Source organism: Solanum lycopersicum, chromosome 11, assembly GCF_036512215.1.
Source record: "Solanum lycopersicum chromosome 11, SLM_r2.1".
NCBI classification, from domain to species: domain Eukaryota; kingdom Viridiplantae; phylum Streptophyta; class Magnoliopsida; order Solanales; family Solanaceae; genus Solanum; species Solanum lycopersicum.
Window position 1 is genome coordinate 59,596,278 of NC_090810.1, and position 19,375 is coordinate 59,615,652.

The 19,375-nt window shown below is 30.2% G+C and overlaps 2 protein-coding genes across 3 annotated transcripts; both read right to left on the reverse strand.

Moving 5' to 3' along the window:
• Positions 1-187: 187 nt before the first annotated feature.
• LOC101262484 (uncharacterized) lies at positions 188-6,617 on the reverse strand. Of its 2 annotated transcripts, none has more exons than XM_026028335.2 (4): positions 6,511-6,617; positions 2,517-3,627; positions 1,582-2,252; positions 188-1,371 (listed from the first exon to the last, which is right to left on the reverse strand). In XM_026028335.2, the coding sequence occupies exons 2-4, from the start codon at positions 3,602-3,604 to the stop codon at positions 353-355; spliced, it is 2,778 nt and encodes a 925-aa protein (XP_025884120.1). In that variant the 5' UTR covers positions 3,605-3,627; positions 6,511-6,617; the 3' UTR covers positions 188-352. The 2 variants fall into 2 exon arrangements, with proteins under 2 accessions (XP_025884120.1, XP_004251147.1); XM_004251099.4 differs by lacking the exon at positions 6,511-6,617 and adding an exon at positions 4,323-4,555.
• A 7,456-nt stretch (positions 6,618-14,073) lies between these two features.
• LOC101262778 (cytokinin riboside 5'-monophosphate phosphoribohydrolase LOG3) lies at positions 14,074-18,370 on the reverse strand. The gene is made up of 6 exons (XM_004251100.5): positions 17,860-18,370; positions 17,057-17,154; positions 16,859-16,889; positions 15,284-15,383; positions 14,573-14,787; positions 14,074-14,418 (listed from the first exon to the last, which is right to left on the reverse strand). The coding sequence occupies exons 1-6, from the start codon at positions 17,986-17,988 to the stop codon at positions 14,287-14,289; spliced, it is 705 nt and encodes a 234-aa protein (XP_004251148.1). The 5' UTR covers positions 17,989-18,370; the 3' UTR covers positions 14,074-14,286.
• Between the last annotated feature and the right edge of the window lie 1,005 nt (positions 18,371-19,375).

Consider the following 19,375-nt stretch of genomic DNA (forward strand, 5'->3'; position numbering starts at 1 on the left):
GTAATCAGTCTCATTCACCGTATTAAGGCCATAGGCCCCTACGGATTCAGCTTGGTTCGCAACATTGATGAGTGAGCTCTTCCACCTAATAGACTAGTCGTTTTGGTTTTGGACGGTCAAGCATGTTTATTTTATATAGCAATTGGTATCAGAGTAAAGCAGGTTAATCGATACTCGTGTGGAGTGCTTTTGAGTGAATTTTTTGTTTCATTTCTTTGATTGATAACAAGATTTAGGCATAACAAAGAGAATACAGATTAGCCACTTTTGGCTGCAACATTAAAGCCTCATTTTTTTCTCTTAACACATAATAATGTAACATAAACACAAACAAAAAAATTGTAATTTGTAATCAGAATCTTGCACAATGTGATGGTAAACCTGTATCGTGGTGAACGGAGACTATCTCCGTTGGACTGCATTGAAGTACGTCTGTACCTAGTTTGGCTCCTGCTGTCTTCAAGCCTTTCAATGAAACAGGTTGATTGAAGAGGTTTAACGAAGGTAGCTTCGAAGCTTGAGGCATTTTCCCATAAGGCAATAGGTTCTTGAAGTCTTCTTTTAGTAGTGGTACCTCAAAATCCGCTTTGTTATGTTTAACTACATTGTTCTTAGCTGCAATGTGAGCTCCTGGTTCCATATGGTTTGTTGAAAAGCTCATTTGATTTGGGAAGTTCGGATAAAGGCTAACGTAACCTCTTAAGTACATCATGTCTATCAAGAACTTCTTCCAAGAAGCTTGCCATCCATTAGTTCTTGATTTTGGTATCTGTACTGGATTTTGCTTTGGATCTTCCGTGAATCTCATGTTCATGTAGACGTAGAATTCCTTCCATTGCTTAGGGAAAAACACCGCGCCCCAACTGCAAGGCAACTGATGGAGATATGGTGTGTTTGGATGTATGTGTTTGAAGAAGTCAGTTGCATTCCATTTAGGCCTTTCTTTAACAACTTCCACCAAACGTGGCGTGTAAAGAGAGATGGAGGAGAGCTCGGGGAGTGATATTAGAGGGTCATAGTGGTAGGCTAAGAGAGCATATTTGATCCATAGGTAATAGTAAGGGGAGACTTCGATGTCATCTTCGAGTAAGAGACCAAAATCATCATCCGATGAGGGGTACCAACTCTCACTAACAGCGCGAATTAGGCCTCCTTGAATGATCCTTCTTCGAAGAGTTTTGGTTCCGTGAGGCCAATTGAATGAGTTAACAAGCTTTATAGTTGCCTCATCTACCTTACTATCCATGTTGAAAGTTATAGGAACTTCATCACCTATATAGTACGCGTCACTCAGCGCCTTGAGAAGCCTTGCTAGTGAATTAGCTCTGTTCTGTGTGATGATGTTTATAGAAAGCGTCATACGGTTCCAATCTGCAAGTACAAATTGCATTGTTCAGACTATAGATCAAATATAACAACAGCAACATACCTAGTCTAGTCCCGGAACGTGAAGTTTGGAGAGGATAGAATGTACGCTGACCTTACTCCTACCTCAGAGGTAACGGAAGTACTAGAAACAACAGATAATAACAAAAAAACAGCAGTTACTAACAGATAATGTAAGGTTCATCGATATCTTACTTGGCAAAGCTGTGGAACGAAGATCAGCCATCCAAAGAACCTTAGTGACCGATGATCTAGGTAGAAGAACCAATTTTGAACTGTTTGTGTTAGCTTCGGTAGCCATCTTGAGTGCTTTCATCACATTAGAATCTGCATCAGCTACTGTGATCACGAGGCTCGGGTTATGAATCTTGATTAGTCCTTTCATGCTGGCATAGACTGCTTGAACGACGGGGACTTCTGAATTTGATATCCCGGATACAGCACCAACGCCTAAATCCATAATCTTGAACCTCCTTTCTGTGCATACTATTTTAGGCCATTTCAAAGCTGCAGCAGCATCTTCACAAGGGCAGAAACTGCCTCCTGAGACAACAATGTAGGCCTTTTTTCCAACTGTTGATCTGAACTTTTCAAGAAGAGGTGCGAGAGCTTTAACTTCATCGACAGAATGGGCATAGAAAAGTACATCAATCTTCTGAGGATTCATCGCTGCCCATTGCGTTATGTAACCAGTGGAGAGTGCTTTCCACCACTGATCATCTCGGACTTGAACCGTGTCCTTGAATATAACAGTGGTTTCGGATACATAAGCAAGTCTGTGCTCACTGTCACCCCATGTTTCTTTGTCATTTGAATCAACTGGTAGCACAAATGAACCAGCATTTCTATACTTCTGAAGCTGATAGCTGCATTTTTTTCCCCACGAAAGTAAAATTGTTAGAAACTTAAAATGCGTAACTGCTTATTTATAAGTCATAATACACAAACAAACAGTCGACAAGTAAACACTCCCAACTTTGAGTATGTACATCTATACGCCTCTAACTCGTCTTCACTGTATGTGTCACGTCAAAATGAGGACGAGTTGGAGTGTTATAGATTATATCACTCTGATCATACTATATCTATCTATAAGCAAATTATATTATAACTGAAGTAGAAAGCATTACCTTAAGTGTAAGTCTTCTCCTGTCATGAAAGTGAAGGGCGTCTCGATGAAGAGTGTCTTGACAAGTTCAGCAGAAAGAAACCAAGAACTCGATAGGAAATCCGCTTGAACAATTCTATCCACAGTGATATTATAAGCAGGATCAGGCAAATAAAGCCCTGCCTCCTTGGATCGAAACTTCCTATAGCTCGGAAAAATGAAATCTTTCTGTCTAAAAGGCAAAATCCTACCAATACTTCCCAAAACAGAATTCATATACTTTTCTGTCCCTGCAACATGTGCTAAAATCTGCAACATTTTCTTCCCTGGGATCATGTCATCGTCTACGATATACACAAGATCAGCTTCTGTTTGCAAAGCCATTTGAAACCTTCCATAGTACTTGAAATCATAAGACGAACTGATAAAACTTATACGCGAGTCATTGTAACTATCTACGATCCTCTTGAGTGATTCCTCATTAGGACTTCCAAACGCGACAACCCAAACATGATGAAACTGAAGTGTTTGTCCAAGTAAAGAATCAATCTGAGCACACAAAGTTTTCCTCTTGAAATGATTCAAGATCACAGTGATTTTCGGCTTGTTTGGACCTCGTAAATCCCATTTCGACTTCATCAACATCAACTCAGAAAGTGTCTCAGTACCACCAAGATTCTTGTTCTGAAAGTCCCTCAATTCTTGATACAACTCTGTCTTCAACTTGATCATAAGTGCATCATTAGACTTCTTTTGTTCAAAATCAATCTTCTCATGTTCACAAACATCAGAAGGACTAACAACTGACTTTTGCTGCACAACATGACTAACAACATGTGGAGGTATAATGAAGTGTTTCCACGACCGAGCTATTCGCGTAGCCCAAGTAAAATCTGGTTTAGAACTTAAATCTATTGATGGACTCATGTAATACAGAAGAAATGTTGCATAAACAGCAAAAGAAAACTGTAAACAAGTTAATATTGTCACAACTTTAGTTGAAGAACCTTTTTGTGATCTCATTTTTGCTGCTTTTCCTCCCATATAATCACTCAACATACCCTCTAAAGAATCACCACTTCTTATATTACCATTTCTAGCTAACCCCATCTCATATATGGACCCAAATCCACCTACAAAAATGTTTAAAAAAAACTATAAATACAACGACAAAACCAGAATTTTCACTAAAGGGGTTCAACGTCTGCTATATATATACATACATAAAAGATAACTTTAACTTATATCAGTATAATTTTCTGTCTAAGGGATACGTATAACAATCAAGTAAAGATCAAATCTTGAAAGAACACATTATTTTCAGCATATGTACTGTAAAAAGTACTATACATATAAGCTCTACACCAATATTTTTGACTGACTCAAAATCTTGAAACTCGTTAAAATTAAAATTCTGAAACTGTCTTTGTTGATACTTAACCAAAAACTATACAAATTTCAATCTATGATTCTAAGAACACATTATTTTTCAACATAAACTATAAATATTTACGTGAAAAACTTTGAAAAATAGTATTAATATAAGTTCTACACCAATATTTTCGTAAAAGAAAAAAAACAAAATCTCGAACTCGTTATATTAAAATTCTAGAACTCCTCTATTAATACTTAACCAAAACTTAACACACAATATATCAATAGCTCAAACAAAAGTTCTATGATTGAAAAAAAAAAATACATTATTTTCAATATAGACTATACGTGAAAAACTCTGAAAACAATTAGTTCTACATCAATATTTTCAAAGAACTCAGTTAAAATTCTGAAACTGTCTCGATCGATATTTAGACCAAAATTACAAACTTACCTCACAATATATGTCAATAGTTGATCAAACAAGGTTGAAAATGAACTTGTCCAAAACAACTAATAAAAAGTGTTATGACTTTTTTTTTCTTTTTTTTTTTGTGTATTGGAATTTGTAGAACAATGGATCTTGTGCAAAATATATATATAGGACATTTTAATTTAAAAGTATGTGTGAAAAGTAATTAATAAAGTTGGAATTGAAGGAAGCCATGAGAAATGAGGCAAGATCACATGGGGTTAACGGTTTAAAGTTAATATATAATTATACTATATGCTTTTCTTACACATACAATCACTTAATTCATTTCATTTCATTAATTAAAAAGTCCGGTTTTTTAGCCTTATAAAATGGCCTCCTACTGCCTTTTCAACACTCCAAATCTAAATCTTTCGAGTCTTATAATATCAGTTTTCTCGTGAGTTTTATATTTTAACTATATATCATCATTGTTAAAGTATATATCTCAAATATTGATTAGGTTAACTATTGATCGATGGTTATATTTTTCTAACTGAATTCTCACCATTTATGTATTATTAAAACATACTTCGAAGCCGATTAGTACTGTGATCGATCAACTATTTTCTAATTTTTCTACCTGAATTGTCACCATTTTATGTATCAAAATACACCTCAAGGCTGATTAGCCCTATGATCGATCAACTATTTTCTAATTCTTCTACCTGAATTGTCATCATTTATGTATCAAAATACACCTCAAGGCTGATTAGTCCTGTGATCGATCAACTATTTTCTAATTTTTCTATCTGAATTGTCATCATTTATGTATTAAAATACACCTCAAGGCTGATTAGTCCTATGATCGATCAACTATTTTCTAATTTTCTACCTAAATTGTCATCAATTATGTATTAAAATACACCTCAAGGGTGATTAGTCGAACTATTAGTTATTTTCCTAGTTTTTCTATCTAAACTATCACCATTTATGTATTTGAACATAATACGAAGTTCATTAGTCTAACTATCTGTTGTATACTTTTCCTACCTAGTTTGTCACCATCTAAGTATTAGTAATAAAATAACTAAAACACACCTCAAAACTTATTAGTCCAACTATTTGTTGTGTGATTATCTATTCAACTAGATCTGTTTAATTTAATACATAAATTTAATACATAGATGGTGATAATTTAGATAGAAAAAAAAATTGATAATTAAAATGTGAATAAACTCGCGAAAAAGTAAAAGTTAATGTTTTTTATCAATATTTTAAGTACTATAGTACTTGTAGTAATCTATTTTTATTTATCAATTACTTATTATTACAATCTTAAACGGATTCCTTTAGGAAGGAAAAATATTTAAATTTTATAAAAATTTAATTAGAACGGAAAAAAACGTTGAAATTAGGATATTACTCAAAGTTATTGATCCCATGAATCTTTTAAAGAGTAAATTATAGTATATCATTATCAGGTACATACATAATATATTTTCACTTGCAAATAACTCAAAGAATCATACAATTTTCAAAATGTTAAAACTCTCAAATTGTCAAACCCAACTTCCAAGAATTCAATAAAAAAAAAAAGAAGAGGATAAAAACGTGACAATTTGATGTATAGAACATTTTTATATTATATTATTCATGTAAGGTTGAAAAAAAGTTGTAATATAGTGTAATGTAGATAAGTAAAATACTCTAATACAAATATCAGTAACTTCTTCCATAGCCCGAACTCATCATGCCTTATATATATCACAAGAAAATAATTTTACTGTTATTCTAAAAATTCTTTACAAGAAAGATAACTTTACTGTTATTCTAAAAGTCCTTTAACTCAAAAATCACTATATAAATAAAAGAAAAAATATAAAGTGATGTATTATAGATTTTAATAAAAAAATTGATGCTAATCCTTTTTTGACAATGAGTTATCAAAGAATCATGTTAGATATTAATTATTCACCAACATGTTAACCTATTTGACTATGCAAGTTGTCTTTTTTTTTTAAAAAAAAAGAAACACATTGGAAATTTGTAATGTTAAATATAAGCATGCATGTCATTTTATTTTATTTCGATATTATAATATTTTTATCATTTTAATTCTGAAGCATTTTTTTTAATCAATCGATTTACTAAAAACTTAAAATGAGACGAAGAAAATAGTAAAAAACATTAAAAAATAGTAATAAATACTAAGATACGTGTATATTACCTTGGGAATGAAGAAAAATGAAATAATTAAGAACACAATATTTGAGAGCCTTTTCTTCTTGAGCAATTTAAGCTTAAACCAAAAAATATCAAAGAAAAATTGTGATTGGATAAAAATAGTTTGAGTATGAAGAATTTATAGTGAAATATAAAAAAGTTGGCCTAAGTTGACTTTTTTAAGAATTAGTATGAACAAACATATTATATGTATATAATATATAGTAGTACATTTTAATTTTTGAGTGGATGAAAATTGCAACAATACTTCATGTTATTGCTTTTTTGCCAAACTTTTGGAACAAGTTGAATACTAGATTGATTTGCTTACATTTGTGACATATTTCTATAAAGTTCATCTTCGAGGAAATTGTATGTATGCAGCCAATATAATGGTTCTAAAAATTTGTAATCTAGAAAAATCGATTTCTAAGCTTTGGATATCAATTTTTTCGAGTGTTTAAAATTATTAAAAATGAAAATTAACTTCTAAAGTTCAACGAAACATATTTGAAGATGACAGAGTGATGGTGTACGTGATGCCTAAAATATAGAGCCTTTGCTTGTCTATCTAAGTCACGATCAGCAGTCGATTTGTAGTTGTGCTTTAAGTTGAAGTCGAAGCCGAATTTGGAAAGAATTGTTGTTTTAACGAGTGAGTCCTTTGTATTAGTTTCAGATTGTTAATATAAAGGTTGGGTTTGTTCGTATGTTTATGTGTTAAGTGGGATTTGACTGCATCACATTGCGCTAACCTCACCTAGTTAAATTCTAACGTTAGTAAATTAGGATTTTCTTAGTAGTGATTGGTTTAATTAATTAATTAATTAATAACTTATACGTGACGATAATTTTACGTATAAAACGTTGCATGACAAAAAGACAAACGCATATTAAGTGAAACTTTAATCAAGGATTTGTTTTTGTCGTTAATTCATTTTAAAAGTTTAGGTGAACATTTACATGAAAATAAGGTTTATGTCTCTTTTTTTCTCTCGAAATTATTAGCATATACTAAAGCAAAAAAAATGAACTTTTAATTTAATTGCAATAATAAACAAAAGGAATAAAACAGTGAAAATTGTTTGTGAAATTATTAATTAATGCCTATATACAAGTCAACGTAAATTAGATCTATATACACATTTTTTAAAGTTAAATATTCTCTATTATTTGTCATGGTTTCTATTTTTAGAGTCAAATTATAAAAACATTGACTAACATTTTAAGACGTACTTTTTCATCATATTAATATTTTAAAAAATATAATTTATCGTATTTTTTTATATAGTTTTAGAATATCTAATTTTTTTTGTTTAAAATATCGAATTAATGTAATTTAAAAATTAATCAAATTGACTTTCGATAAGCGCAACATGACAACTGGATGAACTTTAAAATTGATTTTCAAACATATTATTAGTCATTTTTAATTTAATCTGCTAATTCAAACGAACTCTTTATATTTGAATCATTTCTTCAAAAAAGTTATTATTGACTTTCAAAAATATTTTATTTGGTGTTCATGATCTACTATAGTGCTTTATTTGGTATTTTTTGTTTGTATAGTATAGAAGTACATGATTGACTCTTGAGAATTTTTTTTAGGGTTTTGACCCTACATAAAATATAGAAAAAAAGAAATAAAAATATTATTTATTTTTTAGTGTAGAGATTTAGTTTTATTTAAAAAAGGATGTCATAATTCTCTAATCATAAATTAAGTGGGCGGTAGGTACATGTGAAGAGATCCATTCTCTACGTATAATTTCATGATCAATATATATATGTGAAACTCTAATTATTATCAAATGGATTTGACTTATATACTTGATAGATTAATAGTGTAAAAAAAAATTACTAATTAACATGTTATAATATGAAATTTTGTTTATTATTGGATTAATAAGAAATTATCTTATAAATAATCTAATAGTTATATGAGAAAATAACAAATATATCATCTTTATTCAAAGTGTTCCGTTAAATATTATACTAATAAAATACAAGTATTGTTAGTATTTATCGAATATTTAATAAACTTTAGTTATTAGATTTTATAAACACTGTGAAAATAAAAAGAGAAGAAGATTTAACATGAATTTATATTGAAATTGGATTGGATATTTCATTGGTTTTTCAGAAGGCTTTTAATGACGATCAAACTCTTCTTCTCTGAAAATCTAAATATATATCTATAACATATAATATATACAAATTTTACCTACATTTTCATGAAAAGTGAAAGAGATTATTTTCGATGTTTGAAAAGATTTAAAGTTTGAAAAAATTTATGGATAACTACACAAAAATCAAATTTATGTTAGGGTTTGTCTAGTTGCATAATGCATATGGCCTAACAATATATATATACACACCAATTAATAATGTGTTTGAAATCAAAGTCTAAACTTCGTCTTTTTTTTTTTTATCCTATGTCCAAAATTTCAGAGACACACTTATACTATACTAAGGTCCTATTACTAACCTGAACAGATTTTATTAATAATTTTCTATTCCTTTTCGGCCATGTGGCACTATCTTGTGTGTCTAACGCTGATTGACTTTTTTTTCAAGCTAGTGCTACGTCGATCGAAACGAAATAAAAAATTACTTATATAATAAGTTCAGAAGGATAACATGACCTTAATATAGCATAAGTGTGTCTCGAATATTTTCACTTTTTTCAATTTGAGATAGACATAAACCTATTGGTCAATATGAAGAACTTGGTCCTCAAGTGGATGTTAGATATAGATTCTTTTGATGATATATATAAGTGGAGTTATTCCTAATTTAAATGTATTATCTCGAGGCATTTCACATGCTATAAGGAAACTTCTATGTCCTTCTAATTTTCAAAGGAAATAATTTAATACTATATATTATAAGTCCTAAATAATATAGTAAATATATGTATAGGGTGATTTGAGCCTAATGTTCCCTATATTAAGGTCAAAAACACTTGTCTTTATTGGTATATAAATTAGTGTAAAAATCATATAATGTGGACTTTGCTTCTTTCTAATTTGTCTTTATACTTTTTTTAAAAGAATATTTTCAATAATAATAGATCCATATTGAAGAAAGGAGATGGGAAAATAGAGACATATAATTAGATTTGAGTTTACTATTATAATATTGAGCTAACTTTCTCCTCGAATTACTCCAGTACGATGAATTAATAGGAGGTATTAGATAAAATAGGATGTGATAGAAGAGTTCATTTTTCGTATAACAAATACTTAATACTTTATATCTACGGTCTATTTTCATTCTTTTCTCTATCAACAAGAGGGATCGAAGAAAGATACTTATTTGCCTTTTTCTTGAACGGAGGAGGACTATATTTATTAACCTTTTTATCAAAATATTTTCTTGGTCGAAGAGTCCCTTTTTAAGTGAAACGTGTTTAAATAAAACAATATAAATAATGAAAAATATCATAATCGATTTCATCTTATTTGAAACTGAACCGTATTTATTACAGTAAACAACAAAATTGTATTGTACTCCAATTATTGATAGCTAGGGGCACTTAGTCATGGTACTATATGAATTACATTGGGACTTGGGGAAAATAGTTATTATTTTGAAATAATAAGAAGATTAATATTAATACTATTATATAAAAAAGAAATTATATATATTAAATAAAGTTTGGGTATTAATTGGACTAGGACATTGCATTATCACGCTATCTATATGTTAAAATAATTAAATCAAGTTGAAGATTTGATAATTGTCTTATTATTTTTATTTATAATTATTAAGAAACTTTGTATTTTTTTTTAATTTTGTATAAATGGGAATTGAAATTATTGACTTTTCTATTTAACACACAAAAGTGACTCAAAATACCACTGTCTCATCAGTAGTGCGGTAGGTAGGTGAATTAACTATAATATAATAATAAATCTTTGATTATTTTTTTCAAATATATTTCGTACACTTCAAATACTTCTTAGTTATTTGTATGTTGATAATAATAATAATAAACTTATTGGCTCTATTAAAAATATTTTTTTATATTTTACAAAGTAGGAACAAGGTTATACGTATATATATATACCACATTTCTTAGATCCTACTTGTGAAATAAACGTATCTTATTGTTATTGTAATTTAAATTCCACGCACTACCTTTAAGTATGATTAGAGTTGTCAATATAGGTTAGCTCATCCCATTCGAGTTAACTCATATAGACTTTGACATTTTACGGGTCAGGTCGTGCTAACCCTTTTTTTGTGTGGGCCAAAAAATGGTCGGCCTAGCCCACAAATAAGTGGGCTACAGGCTTGCCGTGCCAGCCCACTTTTTTAAAAATTATATTTTTTATATAATTATTAATTTAAATTATAAATTATAATTTAAAAATATTATCATAAATATAGACAAAACAATATTACATGATGTTAATGTTACTACTCATAATCAGATTCACAAATAAAATTGTCTTTATAAAATATTTATTAAGTTAAGTTACCATTTTCAAAAAAAAAAAAAAATTATTAAGTTTTTTTAAAGTAAAAGTATAAATATTTAAATAGAAATATTAACCTAACATTTTTGAGTTTTGACTCTCTTTACTTTTAAATTTTAATATTATATTATATTTTTTAATTAAATTTTAGTGGCTCACGGGCCGGCCTTGCCGATATTTCTCAAGCCCCTCAAATCATCTGGCTTATTCAGGTCGGACTTAAAAGTTCTTTTCTTAAATGAGCTCCAAAAATCTTAGCCAAATCCTATTAAATCCCGGGTTAGGCTAGGCCGACCCAGCAGGCCTAGCCCATATTGACGGCTCTAAGAATGACAATTAGGTTTAGAGTAGGGGGGATAGAAAAATTAAGTAGATATTTGCACGTAATTCTAATTTTTTACAACGTTATTTTAAATTTATGAAATTGGAGTGAGTTGAAGATAGAGTATGTTTAATTATACTTTTTGCAAAAGAAAGAAGAGAATACATTATTTGGAAATTATGAAGATGGAGATAGAAAAATAAATTTCGTATCCAGTCCAACTCCAAATTAAATTTCAAAATTTTTATGATCAAACATTAATTTTGAAAAATGAAGATATATATATATATATATATATGGGCTTATTTTTGGGTGTAGCCCCAGTATGGGCTTGTTTTTCTGTAATGGCCATTGGGCCTTATGACCCTTACACTGTTAAAAATAATAATTTATTTTCATTTTTTACATGTTAAATGTTAAAAAAATCATGGAGTGTCCTATTTGGACACACTATTTATTATGTATTTAGTTTTTAAAAATGTTTGCACATCTACCTATTTCAAAATAACTTATATTTGGTGTCTAAATGTTACATACTGATTGAAGTTTCTATTTGGTGTCTCAAGTTAATATAAAATAGTTAAAATATAATGTTCATGTAATTAATTCTGTTGTTATCTTATTTCATCTTTTTCTTATAAATTCTTCGTGATTTGAGAGCTTAAACAATGTTTCTTGAATTTAAGATGATATGGAACTCCTTCTGATGTTTCTAAGAATTGAGCATTGATCACTTCGTTGAAAAAACTATATAGTTGATATTGAATCTTTCTGCATGTGGATATGTCATCAGTGACTTTAATATTCTTTCTCGAATAATGCTTTAAATGTTCAAAAAAAGTTACTTAGCCTCTCTGTTTATAGTCGTAGAAACTCTATCGTTCAAGTGTAAATGATTTCTCTTGCTTTATTCTGATTAATTAGTACTTCTGAGTCATCAAACCTATCACTAATATTATATGATAATTAGGTTGGTTGCGATTAGTTAAGTCATATCATTTATACACTCGACAACTTTTAATTGATTTTTGTTTAGATTAAATATTGCCACATCATTTGCACACATTTGCACACATGTCACTAAACACAATATTTATTTTACTTTTTTTTTTCACCTTATGATGTTTGTGGCTTTTAACTTATCATAAAGTTTAGGATTAGGTAATCATAATTCATAATCCTTTGACTAACATGCCAAATGATAATTGTAATTAATTAACACACTCATCATCATTAAGATAAATACTTTTGATTGAAAATGTTGTACTTGATCATATTTGTTTTTAGTTGAATATTCTTCACTTTTTACAAACCCCCCCCCCCCCCCTCCCACCCCATTATTTTTTTTCATAAATAAAATTTTAAAAGTTTTGCTAAGTTCAATCATTATAAATCATGCCTAGTGTCCAATTATTATTGTTCATTTTAACTCTTTTGCATACCAAAACTTAATGCAGAATTTTCAAGTATATATTTGAGTACCCCATGACCAATTTAGTCAAATTATCATTACAATACTATATATATATTTGATCGAGTTATATTTTCATGAGTTAAATTTAATTACTGCATAATAGCTAATATCTTTTTGATTAATTCCACCCCCCCGGCTCCCCCCCCCCCCACACCACATGAACAAACAATGCATATAGTTTTTCGTCCATTTTAATTTATGTAATAATTTTCGAATTTCGAGAGCTAAATAAATAATTTTTTGGGGTTTTTCAAAAATGTAGATTTTATTTTGAAATAATTAAAGTTTTTGTGTCCAAATTTTCTATCAAATTTTAAAAAAAATTGAAAGAATATACAAATATCCCTCATTTTATAAATAAATCTTATAATGTGCGACTTCAAATTTAATTGAATCCTAACACACGTACAAAATCTCAGACCATATAACCAATAAAAAATAAAAAAAGGGAATAGTGGACTATATGGTATACAAACAAATGGATCAAGATTAATACAAGTGGTATTATTGGTTTGAGTCAGAGTTCCATAAGGACCAAAAAAAAAAAAAAAAAAAAAAGGGAGCCTTTGTTTTCCATTATTTTTGAGGTTTGTGCAAATCTATCATGATTTCAATATTATTATATCATATAAATATTTACTTTATCTCACTATAAATTAATATAAATAGATGCAAATTATGACAATTAATTTTAATTATTAACAGAAAAAAAAGAAAGAAAAGAAAGCTTGAGTCTTATATAACTCACTCAAAGAGGTTTTCAAAATTTTGAATTTGTAATTTTAATCTTTAATGAAATTAAATGCCTTTGCATTATTTATTTATGTTATGTATCGAAAATATTAAAATTCAATCAAATTTATAGCACGAACAATAATCTCCGTTTCCTTTATTTTCTTGTCTTGCCAATTTGAAACATGAGTGCTTGCCTTTCTAGTCACTAGTCACTAATCTCGTATATTTTTGCTCTTTTGTTTTATTTATAGTATACTATTCGTCTCGAAAGCATTTTTTGAAGCAAAGATTTTGATAAATCAAACGAAATTTGTTAGGATATCTTATAAAAAAGTGTTTGTTAGGATATCTTGTCCCTTGAGTTATTCGTTATTCGTCTACATGATTTTTGTGAGTTTTATCGGTATATAGCAGTGGTTTTAAATTTATGAGTTCTGAATTCAGGAAAATGCAATTTTTTTGTAGGTACTTGATAAATACTTATACCGATTTAAAATAGAAACACAAAATTTGAGTCAAAACTATTGAATTCATCGACAAATAAGAGAAATGTAGAAGTACTAACACAATTTGCATATATATATAAATAAATAAAAGAGAATTGACACTATCCCTATTCCATGATACAATGTCAACTGAAAAATCCTCAAACATGAGAAATAATATTGTTTGAGCACTTGTTTTCTGCAGTCTAAATTATACTTATATATTATAAACTGCTAATTTTAATTTCTCCCCTAAAAAATTTAACCTTTTCTTCAAATTTTATGTTGGAGGATTATAGTTAGTTAAACTAGCTTGATGGTATCTTCCATTTGGTGTAGGGATATACTCTTCTAGCTCCTCTTTTTCCCAATTTAGTTTTGAAGCAACATTTTCTTGGCTTGGAGAGTACTCCTACAAAATAAAATACGAGCTCGTTTGAGTTACGTGTTTGGATAAAAGCTTTTAAACTGATACAGAGTAACGAGTATGTTGGGTGAAAATGTGTTGATAACCACTTAAAAAAAACATATAGATACGTTAAAAAAGTGCTTATAAGCTAGTTTACCTCGAGTTTATTCATGAGTTCGTTGGCTGTAGGGGCAGATACAAAGATTTGACGCGCGTTAGGACAGATGAAGCCTTCCTCTACTGCTTTGTCAATGAATGCTAAAAGGGAATTATAGTAACCATCAACGTTCAATAGCCCTACCGGTTTGTCATGAATTCCGAGTTGAGACCACGCTATAACTTCAAGAAGTTCTTCTAGAGTTCCATATCCACCTATAAACATTATCATACGTTCAATTGTGTGATCATCTAATCTAACAGTTTGCGTAACAAATAGGTATTTTGTTAACCTATTTTACCATAAGTTAGTCCTTGGAAATTAACAACATTTAGTTGATAGTATACTTCAAAGTGAAATTCCCACTAGTACTTTTGGTTCAACTTGTGTGTTCATGAATATAAAATTCATAAACCAAATCGGGAGTCTTGGAGCAATGGTAAAGTTAACTCTACCTAACTAATAGATTACATGTTCGAGCGTGTGGAACCAACCACAAATGTTTACATTAGGATAAGTACTTGTATACCGAACTTGAATGAACGTGAGACGATGCGACTATGCCCCCTAACCAATTAGTAAAACTCTAGTATTAGAGCATAACAACTACAACAACAACATATTCAGTGTAATCTGACAAGTGGGGTCCGTAAAAAAACAATGTGGTGAGAAATGGGGCAAGAATCTTGGAAAAGGATAATGAAAACAAACCAGGTAAAGCTATAAAAGCATCAGAATGTTTGGCCATCTCTGCTTTCCTCTGGTGCATATCTGCAACTGCTTTAACCTCTCCCACTGTTTCACCAGTTATCTGCAAATAGACACACCACATACCAAGTCAATCCAAAAGGATTGGTGAGGGTCTTTTTGTATAATTGTGGTGTCTAATCACCTAATCAAGCATATCACAACTAATTCTACGGGATATCTGTTAGTTCACGCTAAAAAAAAAAGGTATAGTCATACCATAACTGTATATCATGCTATTTTCAGACCCCATTTGTGGGATTACACTAGATATGTTGTACTGCATTTGAGCTAACTTGAGTGCATATCGACTAATTTCATGAGATATCTGTTACCTTCCACTAACAACAGATACTGATAGTTTTGTCCACTAAAACTTGAACAATATGAAAACAATCACCTAATAATTCTCAACTTTACTTATTGGATCCTTAGGTGCTTATAGGAAATTGTATATATATGACAAGAATAGTACTAAATTGGAAGAATATGAATGGGAAGTACATGACAAAGGAAAGGAGAACAAAAATGCTTTTAAGTACCAGTATTTCGTGTTCACGTAGGGTTTCAGAAAAGACGTGCACTCAAAAGGACATTGTTAGACAGTCTATCATAATGCAGACATCACTGGCTAAGCACACTATTCGAACATGTGACCTATATAAGAACACAGTAAAGACAGTCTAGTGCACAAAATATCTCGCATTCACAAAGGATCAATAGAAGTGACACACCTAATAAGGTGTGATATAGACAAACCTACCTCACAACTCGAACCTATACCCTATAGACCAGACGTAACAACGTTACGATTGCTCCAAGATTTTCTTTTCTTTTTTGATGTCTAAAGTAGCAATGAGGACCCATCTACTTACCATAAAGGGGACCAGGAGAAAGGAAAAAGAAGGGGACAAGGAAAAGGATGGATTTTAAAGAAGAAAAGATAGAAAGCAAATTTAAACACAAATAACCAAACTAAATACTAACAAAAATTCTGTTTTTTCACTTTAGGGTATGTCCCATACAGACAAGTGCAAGAACCATGTCCCAAGATAATAAAGATGAGGTTGAAATTCCACTAATAGACTACCACAAGATCAACAAAGAATAAGAACCAAAAAAAAAAAAAGAAGATGAATGCTAAATATCTTATGTTTCTCCTTCCTTTCCACTAACGTACGTTGTTCGGAATCTTCAAAAATATCGTCAAATACATACAGATTGGATCTTTCAAAAATAATACTCCTTTCGTTTTAATTAGTTTGTCTAGCTGTCTTAACATAAAGTTTAAGAGAAAAAAACAAACTTTTGAATCTTGTAATCTTAAACTAAAAAGATATGTAGAATGTAATAAATGTATTTTAGTCTTGTGATTTCAGATTTGCTACGTGGAAAGTTAAAACTAAAGAGTAAGAGGCATTCTTCTTAAAACAGACAAATAATTGACACGAAGAAAGTATATTTTTGAGAATTTCACGCGAATGCAACAATATTTTAAAGAATTCGAACGACACAAATGCAAGAAGAAAAAAAGCATACCTCTCTAGGCATGAGTGTCCTTGGAATGACTCTGAAATACAACAACATGATAAAATTTAAATCAGTGTGTGATCATAACAAATTTGTTGTAGCAAATAATTTATCTTATTTTTATACTACAAATTCGAATTTTTATAAAATATTACTATACGTTATGAATCTTGTAAGTGATCTGATAACGTAGACGTAGAAACTCACCCAAGGACATGTCGACCCCCACTGTAGACTGCTTGAGAAACCAATCCCATCAAGCCAATACTTCCTCCTCCATAAACTAAGTCTATATTTCTTGATACCTTGTATACAATCAAGAATAATAATGTCATAAAACTGAAGTAGACGATGATATAATAATAATATATTCAATATAATCTATCGATTTTTATCCTACCTCGTAAAGATAAATAAGTTGTTTATGCTATTCCATAAACTTAAACAAATAGTGGACAATCATAGTTCTTTAGAAACTTAATCAAGAAACTAGGGGTGGGGTGGGGCTAGGGTGAAAAAAATATTATAAAATTGACCCTTAATGTTTGAAAAACAACTTAAATGACACATTTGTTATAAAATATCAATTAGAAAAGTTTCAAGAATGTTCTTTCAAAGTATAGAGCCTTGACACATAAATTTATAAAAGAGTGAACCAATACTCAAATAACTTAACTATTTTTAATAATCACAGTGTTCGAATCAATTTGTTCATGTGATAGGATGAATCAAGACTCAAAACACTCTTTTTTTATTATTATTATTATTATGTTCAGATTCTTCAAAAATATCAATAGATGCGTGTTGAATTCTTCAAAGATAGTATATTTTTAGAGAATTCAACGTGAATACAATATCGAAAGTGAAGAGTTCATACAATCTACACATAATTTCACAGGGTACAACGTAACTCTATCTATCAAAACTTTGACAAATACAAAGAAACATGATATGTCCTAAGTTCTCCTAGTTATAATTATTGGAAACAAAATCATATAATTTTTACTCACAAGTTCTTCTCCAAGCTCAACTGCAGCCTCTTTATAGCTACTCTTCTTGCCAGGACTACTCCCACAAAACACACAAATTTTCTTGAACTTTGATTGCTTCATTTCCTTCTCCAAATTCTCAATCTCCATTTATCTAATATGTGTGTTGAGTAGTTGCTTTGTTTGTGTATATATTGATGTTATTGGATAGTGGCCTTTTTGTAGTAAACCTCCAACACTACACCCCACACACTTGGAGGTGGGGGTGGGTGGTGTAGGACCCAATGTTGTAGTATGCAAATATGGAAAAATATCCATTAAGACAACTAGTATCACACGCTCAGAACTGGACATCTGAAGTATGGACAATATACTACAGTGACTAAACAAGAACCGGAATGACTCGTGCTTTGATATCTTGAGATTGTTCGAGTCATATAACGAGATCATCTGCCGCCTCTTCAACTATTTTATTAAAGGATTCTTGATTTTTTTTTTATGGTCACGTGCTTCTACAAATTGCATTGTTGACAAAACCAAGCTTATTTCCACATCCACTCACATTGCTATCAGGTATCTTATTCCTCCTCTCTACCCTTTTCTTAAGTGCATTACCCAATTTGCCCCTTCGCTTTTTCTTTGAGCGGAGGATCTATCGGAAACAATTGTAACATCTACATACACTTTATTATCGATGATTATCAAACACTAAAAGCACTTGTTTGGTACGTGGGATGGGATAAGCATATTTGACACCAGGTTGCATGCACTTTGACTAATTTCACGGATACATGTCATTTCCCGCCAGCAACATGTACCGGGTAATTCTGAACATTAATATTAGAATAAATGGGAAGAAATCAGCTAGTGTTTTATCTAAGGTTAGACGTTTTGTATGAGATAGTAATTTCACCACTATAGTATAAATGGTGAGATAAAATGATCAACTACTAACTCAAACCAAACCAAACATGGATATGCAAAGTTAATCTCAAATTATATTTCGAGATTACTATCCTTTTATCACATGTTTCAAACGACTCTTACTTGTGAAATTACATCTAAAATAATGAAAAAAAGTTCGAGACGATTCAGAATATGAACTTCATGCTAAGATTGATGAATATAATTAGAAAGATCTCGTAAATAAGATATGAGACAGTAGAATGTACATAAATTTTAATATATTATAGCGAAATTTGAGAAGGATATCATATATTTGTTTACCACACAACCTTAAAGTATGATTGTTTTTTCCTTAAATTCTGCGTAAACGTGATATGTTTAATACTCAAATTCTTTTTTCTTAAAGTTCCAAATACCAAGTGGCCAAATTAAATCTTTACTTACCCATCTCATAAATAACCAAAAAGTATGATTGATAATACATTGGAGGAACATAAGTGATCACATGGGAAATTGAATATTATTAGGATATAATCAATTTATTTAAACACTAAAATGACCCTACAACTTAAGTTTATCCCCTTTAACAATTGAAACAAATGCATAAATGAGTCAACCTCCATTGAATCAT